The sequence below is a fragment of the Furipterus horrens genome, unplaced genomic scaffold, assembly GCF_987537825.1.
Source record: "Furipterus horrens unplaced genomic scaffold, mFurHor1.1.pri manual_scaffold_7, whole genome shotgun sequence".
In the NCBI taxonomy this organism is placed as follows: Eukaryota; Metazoa; Chordata; class Mammalia; order Chiroptera; family Furipteridae; genus Furipterus; species Furipterus horrens.
In genome coordinates this window covers 28222489-28235314 of record NW_028327177.1, presented here as the reverse complement: position 1 = coordinate 28235314, position 12826 = coordinate 28222489, and the positions used below count along the sequence as shown (strand labels likewise).

Here is a 12826-nt window from a genome sequence, read left to right as displayed (position 1 = left end):
GGTATAAACACCCTCTGAAACTCGAATTTGCTTGGTAATACTATGACTCCTCAAAATCTAAGTAACATTCCAAAATGACAGAAATTTTAACTTAGGGATTTTATAGGCTTTTTAAGGTAAAAACCTGTTATTGGTTACTTTCATATTAAGTTTTAGAAATTTAGAAAAATTTGGAATAATTTTACTCTCTCTTTCACTGCACAATAAATAATGCTCTTCTTAGTCAAAAGATGATTTTAAAATGTACTATGAACCCAAAAGAGAAAAAAGGCCTCTAGTAAGCAAAAACTGCCACAAAGAACCTGTACTTTGGGAAAGGGAGAGCTACTGTCAAGTCAGATAATTACTTCCAAGATAAGTAGCAGTTTCAGAAGGATATAAGAAGGAGAAATAACAGACAACAATAAAAGACAAGAAGTATAGATTTAGGGGTAAAAAACAACTACATGCAGCAACAAAGCTTCAAACACATCAAAAGAGCACACTTGATACTCTCTATGAACTAAAACTATGAACAGTCTCTGAACTGTTTGTGTTTCTATGAACTAAAATTCATAAAAAATAATATTAACAAATCAAGAAAGCAAATGATCAGTCTCAGAACTCTGGGTCAGTGCCATTTTGGAATGATTTCCATCAAAACTAGTTGTTTTAAAAGTGTTTTTTAAATGTTTTAAAGGTATACTACTTAAACTGGTTTACTTCATTTATTTAGAAAATCCACTACATAGTATACCATACTTCTCAATGATGCTAAGTATCTTTAAGGTTTTCACCATTATCACTAATTTGGCAGGCTTTTTCACATCATGAGTTTTTATGAATATTAATTAAAGCTGACTAATAAAGTTCTGAGATCTGGGTACTTGAATTCTTTTCTACTAGAAAAAAAAAAAGAGAGAGAAAATAATCTTAAAAGTATATAATGAGAATCAAGAGCATAAATGGAAACCTCAATCAACCAGGAAAAGAAGAATCACCAAAATACTTTCTTCTCAAGAGTTCATTATTTCCACTGGAATTTTATGGAATTCTGCTCAGTTGGACATTGGTTTCTTATAATTCTTAGGAATTACATAAACTACAAATTTTATTCACAGCAATCATTTCTCTCCAACCACTTTCTATGATCAACATTTCACTAATTATTAGAAGTGTTTGAATAGATGATCGTTGAAAAACGGTTACTGGTTGCTATTTCAATGCAAAATGACAGACTAAACTTAGCAGTGCAGACTAAGGTCTTTTAATACAGTAAGTAATTATACCAAAACTAATTCTAAAAAGAAAAGTTATGTGACTCACTGACAAATGTAAATTACCAACTAGGTCACAGAGACAAATGCCTCATTTTATTTATTTAAAGCACAATAAAATTTAACAAAAAAAGCTAACATATAGCATTTAATATAGATGTGCTTCATTTTGCAATTCATCATACTATAGTCAGAGTTAAATTTATAAAGCAGCCTCAAGATGCTCTTGAATTATTTGTCTGTAGATATATATATATATATTTTTTTTTTTTTTAAGATCTTATTTATTTATTTTTACAGAGAGGGTAAATGAGGGAGAAAGAGAGGGAGAGAAATATCTATGTGCAAGAAAAGCATCGACTGTTGCCTCTCCCATGCCCCCAACCAGGGACCTGGTCTGCAACCCAGGCATGTGCCCTGACTGGGAATCCTTTCGGTCTGCAGGACAATGCCCAACCCGCTGAGCCAAACCAGTCAGAGCCACAGATAACAAATATTTTTATCTATGCAAGACAAGCAGGCTAAGAATTCTACCTTAAAAAAAAAAAGTGGAGGGGGGGGGCCTGAAATCTGATCTTATCACTAGTGGTGTCATTTGTCTTAGATTCTTTTATTTTCTATATCTTTTTTCATTTAAGAAACGAAGAAACTAGGTCACCTGAAACATTTAGCAGTGAGAAAGAAGTGAGGCTGGATATTAGGATAACAGCAAACGTAACCAGAGTAAGAGAGGGAGAACTTGAAGATAACAGTCAACACTAAATAGTCTCTACCACAAAACTTGCCCATATGTCTGACTCAAACTTAAGAATCATAAATTTATGTGGAGGTGTTATCCAGGGAAAGAAACTCAAAACTGCCAGTGCCATCCCATTTTTTGATAAAATAGTCTATAATTTGAAAAAAAAAAAAAAGAGTCCGTTCCCCTATCTATGAATAAAATGCTATTTAAAAATAACACAAGGAAGTGGGGGTAGGTGGAGGTGGAAGAGGATTTGAGGGGATAAATGGTGATGAAAAAAATAAAATAAAATAAAAATACTTTTAAAAAATAAAAATGGTGAACACAACGTTAGTGCCCAGGTTAGGGTCTTGAAATACCATTTCTCACTAAAAGAAAGTAGGACTTCTTAAGAGAAATAGTGCATTCCAGATCTGGGACAGAAAATGGACAAGATGAGCCCTGCCTATCTTATCACAGAAGACAGCAAGGAAGCTACCACTAGTCATGTTGTCTTCTCAAGAGACTCCCACTGACCAAAGATGGGACACTCTGAGTTTCAGCAACAGTATCTGCAATGGATTAAAATCCATCAAATGCATTTAAATCCAACAGCTCATAATGGCATTAAAAAAAAAAATTGGTCCCCTTTGGAAGAAAATAGGGAACTGATTCATTATCTTGAAAACGGGTAAAGGGAAAGAATCAAACATTTATCGAGTTTTTTCCTTCACTAGGTAACCAAACAAGATGAGGAAGTCACTCTTTATATAAACATTCTAACTAATAAATAAAAACAAAACAATGTATTTAGAATCCACCATTTAGCAAAATCCAATGAAATGGCAAAAAATAAGCACTAACCACGAAGAGTTACCAACATCCCTAAAAAGAGAGACAACTAGACACAAAGTAGCTTGTACAGTCTTGCCAAACACCACCTATAACAATGCCCAAGGGATCAAACTTGAGTCTGATCTATTCTCTGGATCCACTAGGCATCTGCAAGAATTACAGAGGAGAAAGGAACATGTTGAACTACGTCTTGAGTAAGCAATGAGTCAAGTCCAGGCAGTGGGAAACTGGGAAACAATTCAAACAGCCTGGGTTCTTCAACAAGAAAAGGAATAGAGGACTAGCCTAAAGATTAACGGTGACAACTCATATAGAGACTACTTTTTAATCAGCAAGACTAATCTAGAGTGCGTAGTAATGCACATTTAGGTTATTACTATAAGAGTCAGCTGGGATAATGGTTCCTTATGGGAAAAGACGACTGTGACTGGGATGGAGAACTCAGAAGGGCCTGCTACGGATGGTGGCAAAGTTCTATTTCTTAACCTGATTGGTGATTACAACGGTGTCTACTTTACAGCATTTCATCAAGCCATACACTCTTTCACTGATGTTCTATTTTGCAATGAAAATATTTTATTTTAACACCAGTTACCAGGACACCTGAACATTTCAACACCTAACAAAGGCTTGGTATGTTTCCCGTCCTCCAGTCTTAGGCAGTGAACACAAGAGGGTAAAAAAAGTCAGTGCTCATCATTTCCTCCCTACCTACTTCCTCTTCTAAGAGAACCACCTAATATCACATTTTGGACCAAAGAGATTCACTTTCCTGGGAGTCTGGAGTTCTAAAAAAGAGTATAAATACCCAAATATGTTCCTCTCCCACTCTTCCCCCATCACCTAAATTGCTCAAACCCAAAACTGAGTAGCCAGACTTGATCCTTTCTTTCTTGCTCATTCTTCACATCTAATCTATCAGTAAGTCCTTCATTTCTAGCTCCAACATGTAACTTAAATCTGTCCAGTCCTCTCCATTTCCACTGACTCCACTATCTTTAACCATGAACCACTACAAGAGCTTCCTATTTCCCTGCTTTTATTCTTAACCCTAAACATCTATTCCACCACCGAAAGCAACAAAAACAATCTTTTAAAAACATAAACTACTTAAAATTCTGCTTAAAACTCTAATAACAGTGCACTGCACTCTGACTTAAATCCAAATTCCTTTCCATGGCTTGTATCACTGAATCCCTGCCCACCCCTCTGACCTCATCTCCACCGCTTTCTCCCACTCCACACTCCAGCTACAGCGGCCTCGGTTCAATTTCTCTCACACACTCAACTCTATGTCACCTCCTTGTGTTCTTACAGCTTTCACCTCTACCTGGAATACTCTTTCTGGCCACTCACATAGATAACTTCTCAACCTCACATCACAGCTTAAATATTATCTTTTCAGAGAAGCTTCCACCAACTGTCCTATGAAGCAGGTTTCACCATATTTCTCTGCAAATACATGCTATGTCTATCCTTCGTAGCTCAAGCGCCAAATAGAGTGTATGTTCTAAGTGCAAATATTCCATCTGTTTCATTCAACAATGTTCCCAGCACTGGCACTTGAAAGGCAGATAATTATTAATTACTGAATATATGAATAAATAAGCAAAATGAATGAACTCAGGGCTGACAGTCAATTTCTGCCATGAACAGCGATCCGTGAGTAAAGAAAGTCAGTTTTTAGAAAGAAACAGAACTGGGAGGGGGAAACCCAGCATGGACAAGAGTGATCCTGTGGCTCCAGGGAGAGTCAAGGAAATTAGCTGCCTACCATCTTTCATTTATGCTTTCCTCAAATATATAAAAAGTTCACCAAAACTACAAAAATAACTTTAACTTGCATTTCTTTTCAATTATAGGACTCAAGGTCCCACGAGTTCAGAAAACCAAATATCCTAAAAATGAAAAGATCTGGAAAGAGAATAATATTCTATATTTTGATCATAGAAACCACCTCATCCTTGGAATCACATATGCTCAACAATTTTCCCAATATTATACATGTGTTTCTGTGTGTGTGTGTGTGATACTAATATTTACATCGAGATATCTGAAATATCTGAAGAGATTTGTTCAATTTTACCTCTTTACAAAGATATCTAGCATCATATTAACAGTTTTCCACAATTCTCATTTTGCTTACAGAGTCATTTTTCAAGATACATCCTTTGATATACTATTAAGAAGTTCAAGATAATCCGCAGCTAGTAGGCAAACAGTGCAAACAAGGAACTTATTTTTAATATTAATTAATGTCTGTTTACATATTTACTTTAGCCCTGGCTGGTTTAGCTCAGTGGATTGAGCGTCGGCCTGCGAGCTAAGTGTCGCTGGTTCGATCTTCCAGTCAGGGCACATCAGAGAAGGAAAACTCTAACTCCAAAAAACCTCCGCTGCCTTGCGGCATACCTCTTCAGGGGAAAGGCTAAGGGAGTAAACCCCGACAGAAAATCCGGAGCCGGAGTCCCTAAGGCGGTTTGACGTTGTAGTCAACACCGGCAACTCCTGCGGCGCACCTGAAGCCAAGCTGTATTGACTCCGTCTTTCCCTTGGGCCCTTCAGCTGCGAAGAGAGGGGGGGTCTGCTGCATGGGCAACAGCAGACCCTCCATATCACCCTGCCCAGGCTCTGTAGCTTCAACACGGGAGGAGACAGATACCGTGTCACTCCCGAGTCGGACTGCACAACCATTCTCGGCGGTGCAGATAGACTCTTAAGAAAAGCTACACCATCGTCTCTCGAGACGGACGGCTGCCGATGACGATGACATATTTACTTTCATTTATTCAACTTGAGACTATGTAGAAAAAAGTTATAATAAGAAATCTCAAATACAGAATCTTTGTTCTAAGAGATAAAAGCTTTTTAGGATTTGAATAATCCTAACATATAAGACAATTCAAATAAAATCTCAACAAAAAAGAATCTTGAGACAAATAAAAAAGAAAGTTTCTATCCTATAGTATAAACTGAGTTTATCTCCTCTCTTAATGTGTAACTGAAGTTTGCTCAGCAGGAACTGCTCCAGATTTTATTGTTTGTCCCACTCCCTCTCTCTCACAAGAAGAGCCAATTGACTATTAACATCTACCGGGCCTAAATCAACTCCAGTGGAGTTGGTGAAACCCCAAATTAACTGAGAAAAGCCAAAGGGAGCACATGGTTTAAGGACCAAGTTGTTAATGCAGAGAGAGATGTTCCTTCCTGCTGGCTCAATTCTTTTCCCTTGGACTGCTTAGAATACCTCCTCCACCTGCCTTCCTCTAAAGTGCGGAGCTTACCCCAGCGCTTCCGCCTGAGGCTACGCCTTTATCTTGTTAAGAATTTTTTTTTAAATAATTTTATTTGTTTGTTTATTTTTAGAGAGAGGGGAAAGGAGAAAGAGAGGGAGAGAAACATCACTGTGTGGTTGCCTCTCACTCGCGCCCCCAACTGGGGACCTGACGTACAACCTAGTCATGTGCCCTGACTGGGAATCGAACCAGCGACACTTGGTTCGCAGGCCAACCCTCAATCCACTGAGCCACAGCAGCCCGGGCTTTCTTGTTAAGAATTCTTAAAGGTCACTTCTCAAAGACAACTCCCCACTTTGAGAATCTCTCTGATAATAAGCATATAAGAATTTTACTTTCTAACATTCCAAAGACACAAGAATTAGGAATACAGACATTAAAATGAAGTCCACCCCTCTTCTCTAAGGTTAGGACCAGTGATGCAACTGGCTGATGTTGTCTCTATGTGGTGAGGAAAATATGAATACTTTCTACTTTACCGTTCTATATCTTCATCCTTTAACTTTGCTTTTTCATTCCATAACAATTTATCTTGTGGCTAAAAACCCATTCATTCCTAGCAACACTTCCCCTTATTGAAAAATTGTTTTCCTACCATCACTCTTCATTTATGTGAATGCAATCTGTAATCCTAACATTTTGACTTCAACCTTCAACTTTACTTCCTCCAAGCTACCTTTCCACACTTATAAAAAAGTAAAATTTTCCACAAAATGAAACTACAGCTTAAATCAAAGAACTCTCATCTGTCTTGACAGAAGCTTCAGTAACTTACTCTCTTATTAGTACCCTTCCAGCGTCTTCCACTGTTCCACATCAACTATTCCTCCAAATATACCTTAATCAATGAATTTGAAGTAACTATAAATCCTGAATTCTGTGGAACAGGCCTGCATGGAAAAGTACATCTCTCCAGGAACGATATTCTGTCCTCTCTTTGACAAGTATTCTATGTAACTACCTACCCTCCGGCAACCAGAGTTCTCCCTGCTGCCCACCTATCAGAGACCCATTTCCTTTCCTATGAATGTTCTACTTGGTGAAGACCCTGTGTTTTGGCCATTTCCCCTTCTACCTAGCAAAACTTACCTATTCTGTGGTCATTTCTACCTCAACCTGAGATTCCCCTATAAAGGACTCTGATAAATACAACCTATAAAATGCTAATAATTAACAGCCATTTCATGGACTTACTTTCCCAGAGGGACTTCATTTTAATAAAGACTTCTGAAGACCTTTGCTAAGAAAATCAAGAAATCTAAAAGCCATTCTAGTACCTCAATTACTAGAATTGAGTAACATCTATTGTCTATGTTTAACACAAGCCTTGTTGGGAAGACCAAATCAATTATGTGAGGGTAAAAAGAGGCCTTACATTACAGATCATACAGTCATGATTCTCAGATCTGGATGCACACTGGAATCTCCAACTCCCAGAGTAGAAAAATGATAGCCAAAGAAGCAAATTTCAAAGTCAGTACAAAGCTGGGCCTAACACCCAGGTCTAACACTATGGCGGATATATAGGAACAACATGCTAAAAGTATAAAGACACATATAGGAATGACAAATACCCGATTCAAGACAGTAGCATCGTTTAGGGGATGGTGAGGGAATGCAATCAGGAACAGATATACTTAGAGGGCTTCAACTGTATTGGTAATATTTTATTTCCAATTCCAGGGAGTGATGCATAAGCATTTATTAAATTATTGGGTTGGCCTAGAAGTTCATTTGTTTTTTTTCCATAAAATGGCTCTAGTAACTCTGAGTTACCTTTACCTTCATTTGAAACAATTTTGTTAGATTGTATTGTGACAGCTGTCATGTCAGAGTGCTTTTTTAAAAAATCTTATCAAAATTGATGAAATTTTTGTATAGCCATTTTAATACTGAAGATGGAAGAAAATATGCAACATTTTTAGCATAGTATGCTTTATTATATCAAGAATGGTAAAAACACAACTGAAATGCAAAAAAAGGTTTGTTTAGTGTATGGTGCTGTGACTGATCAAACTTGTCAAAAGTGGTTTGTGAAGTTACATGCTGGAGATTTCTCATTGGACAATGCTCCATGGTCAGGCAGATGTTAATTGAGCACAATCAATGTTAAATCACGTGGGAGATAGTCAACATACTCAAAATGTCCAAATCAATGAAGTTATTGGTGAAAATGAAAACTATGTCTTTTACTTTATGGAAAAAACCATATGGACTTTTTGGCCAACCCAACAGTTCCCATTATCTTTGGGATATCAAAAATTTTATAATTAAAAAAAAAATCAATATGACCATGGCATATATACTCAAATGGATATCATACTAAGAATTCAGATAAATATCTTAGGCTATAAAGTACTCAAATAAGATAAGTTTATGAAGCAGGCCTTTTGAAGGAAAACCAAAACATAGATTACTAGCAAAAAATAATACAAATTTTTCTAAAAGAAAATATGTCCAAAGGCAAAGTTGGGGGGTACCCACAACCTACACCCTAAATAAAGAACAATGGGAACCTTTAGGAGGACAGGTTCATCTTGGAGAATAGTAAAAGAAGGCTGGGGATTAAGGCTGAGATTAAGTGATGGTAGCCCTGGGAACTAACTTGACTAGTGTGCCCCAACCGACTCCCTCCCCTGCAAAAAAGGAGTAGCATGACTGAAGTGTTGTTTCAGCAAAATAAACCAGAAGCCCTGTGCAAGAAGAACTAAAGCAAACATGGACCATAATGAGATTCTATAGGACAGCAAAAGGGGAACATAAGGATATAAGGCGCCGGGAACCAGGTTCTGATGCCCTGCCTTACTCCAAACAGACCCCTTCCACTGTTAAAAATTTTTGAAAACCACTCGGAGGCACCAGCTGGAAGGCACCAGTATGTGAGGGTCATACCCTGGAATAGGGTAGTAGTAGTATTGGGAATCAAAAGGGGGGGAAATGAATCTATAGTTTTTGATGGGAAATTTGATAGGCTCTAATGACAAACTAGATGAAATAATAAGAGTGGACCTACAATACATGAAGAGATTAAAAATACTAACTGAGCAGCAGCTGCTGGTCATACAGCCTTGAGCATCAACAGCATAAATATGACCATGTATGTAAAAATGTCTGAGCACTAAGGAAGTGCTACTCAAGGGAGAAAAGCAAAGTGGCATCTTTACAGGGATTAAGAAGGGGGAGAAAGGAAAAAAAAAAAAAAACAAGAAAAGGAGACCAGAAAATTCTGGAAAGAAATGGCCACGACATCACAGAATGCTAAGAAAGCAAGTAAGAGTTTTAAAAACAGGCATCACTGTACACAGTGAGAGAGTACACAACCTTTGCAGCCAATCAGACCCAGGTTTCTGGCACCTCCTCCACTTGACTAAGTTATTTAACCTCTCTAAGCTTCATTTAATAAGGAAAAAATAAACTAACATTATTGAACACATTAAAGGGCACTGTGCTAAGTACTTCACATATAACCTCACAACACATTTTACAGGTGAAGACATTAAATTTAGAACTAGCATAGTAAGTTCCAGAGCCAAGATTCCAATTTCTTAAGACAATAAAATCAAGTTCCTGGCAAACAGTATGACCTCAAAAGTGGTAGCTGTATTTCATTATTAGAAGGTAATGATTAACAAGGACAACACAAAAACTCACTATCAGTTATCCCTCTCATAGCCTCCCATGGGAGAAACTCCTAGTGGCCATAGGATCAATGCATGTAATCCAACCTACTCAATAGGGTCGCTATAAGGATTGGACGGTATTATGAAAATAGGAATGCTGTGGAAGAAATTTAAGAGATATTCAAATATATGGGATTGTCACATATCTTTTGGTCTTTAGAAATGCCTTCTGGATTAACATGTCTCTGTGAAGAGAGCTTTATAAAAATAAGTCTGCTAAATGGGTGATCACTATTTTAAAAAGTATAATTCACCATGAAATGGTGATATATGTCCCCCACACCTAGCTGTGACCCCTACAGATTCTCTAATGTCCCTGGAAGGGCAGGGGTTCTCTTACAACCTATATAACAAAACTCTGATAATTTAGAATACAGTTAAACAGTAGGGAGAGCTACCACTTCAGAGTTGTTCAAGTTGGCCTTATGGTACTAGTTCGGAGGTGCCCCGTTACAGTACTTCCAAAACCAAAAAGGGAAAAAATAATGTTTCCAATATTCTCCTATAGTTTTTAAATTGGGTACCAAAACAATACTAGAATTCGGTTACTTCACAAAACGCCAGAAAAGAATTGGTCAAGGGCTCTGTCTGATAGGATGTCTCTTTTGGAAACCCATCCAAATCCCCCTTTTATACCTGAACAGATGGTTTCCAAGCCTCAGGGCTCACAAGTCTATACACTATTCACAATAGGTCACAAAGTTCCTACCTCTTTAATTATTTCATGTTCTTGAATACAACACCTTTCATCTAAAGATCTCTAGGTATCAAAACACAAACTCTTTAATTTCATAAGGGCACTATCTGGGAGAGAAATTAGTACCTTTATTTTATAAACTAAAACTAAGACTGAAGTTAAATATTTTACCCAACATGTTATTGAATGATGCACATTGTGAATTTAAATCAATGAATAGCCTTGACTTAGCTTCCTAAGATCACTTCAAATATTAGTTCAAATGTATGTACTGTGTATTCTTAATTAAACTTCCAATATATTGAAGATTAAATATGAACTAAAAGGAAATACCAAACCATCACTGTTTTTACATGCTTAAAAAAACCTATATGGGAGAGGGGTTCTAATTTAAGACTTCTGTCTTACATCCATAAATACTTTTGAACTTGAGGGGAGAAACACCTGTCAGTGCAGCATATCCACGTTAAGTTTCACAAACTGTGTAGCTATTAATATTTAATTCCTTAACCTGTAAATAAACAATCTGCCTTCTCAAAAAAAAGAAAAAAAAGCAATATTATGAAAAACACTTGACAAGAAAGCCTACAGGACTGTAAGAAGCCCAGTAATTTTCAAGTTTTACATCTCCCTGGCTTCGTGAACTTGCCACGAGGGAATACTGCCCGCCCCAGGAGTCCGGCCGCTCGGCGCCCGGCTCTGCCCACCTACTTCCCACGCGCGCCAGGCCAGGCTGGCTGGGGCCAGGCGACGCTCCACCTTCCCGCGAGCCCCCTGGCACGGCACAAAAACGCGGCCCGCCACTCGGACTTGCCTCCTGAGCCCCAGCGCGCCCGGCTCCGGGCCCCGCAGTCGGGTAGTGTCACGGTCCGGCCAGGCCTAGCGGCCCCTGCCCCGCGGCCGCCCGGCGCCTCCTCCCTCCTGCTCCCCGCTGCCCGCATTCGTTACCTCTTGGGCGCCGGCGGCTGCTCCATGGCGGCCGGGGCAGAAGGAGGGACCTGTTGGGCGGCGAAGGCCGGACGGAGGGAAGGACCCGGGGCACCGGCCGGCCGAGCACGGGGAACCACAGAGGGTAACTCCAGGAACTCGGAACAACTTTCCCGTAACTCCACAGCGGATACCCCTCCGGCTCGAGAGTGAGGCTCCTCCCGGCCCGCCCCGCCCCTCGGCCGCAGGCCACGGTCCCGGGAGAGTGGGCGGAGACGGCCTCAATCCTAGGAGAGTGGGTGGAGCCAGGCGCTGGGTAGAGTGGGCGGAGCCGGCCGCCTTCCAAGGTTGGTGGGCGGAGTCGTGCGGTCCAGCACTTTGGGCAGAGCCAGGTGCTGGGTAGCGTGGGTGGAGCCAGGGGTCGAGGGAGGGGCCGCAATACTGCAGGGAGCGGGAGAAAAGAACTGGGGACTGAAAGAGCTAGGGGACAAGGCGTGACACGGGGTACTTTCATTGAAGCTGGTGCTCCTCATTTGCCTTTATTGTTTCTGCCCCAATCCGATTGATTCATTTATCTGGATTTTCCAAGGATGTACTGTATCCCAAACATATTGTGCAGGCATTTGAAGTACTACTAACTGCCCACGCTTCCCTCTCTAGTTCTGTTTATAATTATTGGTTATGTTTCCCTGAGCCATTTTACATTTGTAGCTACAGTACTAGGGATGCTTCTAGAAATTCTTGTTTGATTTTGATTATGGACAAGCTCCTCAACACATTTCACAATAATTATGTCCAATTACAAAGTAAGTACTGCAGTGATATCATCACTCAGTGTGAGCAGGATTCAGTGCACTGAGGACTTGCTGTCTGTTCAATTGGGAAGCCTGGCAAACTAGACAAATTATGGTGCATAGAAAAGTATTCAAGAAAAGTTTGATTCTTTCCCTCTTGCCACCCTCTCTCTCCAACCTGTTCCTAAGGCTCTTACACCATTGTAATTTGACCCCTTCACTCATCCTTATTGTATGTATACCATTAACCTTAAATTCTCTACAGATATCTTTCTTGTGAACATATATGTCTGCTATGTAGTGACTTGACTTTTGACAAATTATCAAGATGTAGTGTCATATAGTTTTTTGGAGACTAGAACAATGAGTATGAAGAGAATGTTCCAAATTAACTTGCCTATTAACACTTATTCCTCTTTTTGCATTATTTTTTAGTTTCATTATGTAATAAACTTATGTGATTTATCTTCAAACAATTATATTACCCCCTAAATTTAGTAATTTGAAATTTGTAAAGACTATTTATTACTGAAACCTAAACCCACATTCTGCAAATAAGAAAGATTACAGAATTTTGTATTCATTTGTATTTATTAAGGA

At 39.0% G+C, this 12826-nt stretch overlaps 1 protein-coding gene across 1 annotated transcript in view; it reads right to left on the bottom strand.

Moving 5' to 3' along the window:
- Positions 1 to 11639, bottom strand: part of STK3 (serine/threonine kinase 3) — a 258261-nt gene extending 246622 nt beyond the window's left edge. The window contains exon 1 of the mRNA XM_090282782.1: positions 11454 to 11639. Within this exon, the coding sequence (XP_090138908.1) occupies positions 11454 to 11479 (26 nt within the window). The 5' untranslated portion in view covers positions 11480 to 11639. The remainder of the gene's footprint in view (positions 1 to 11453) is intronic.
- Between the last annotated feature and the right edge of the window lie 1187 nt (positions 11640 to 12826).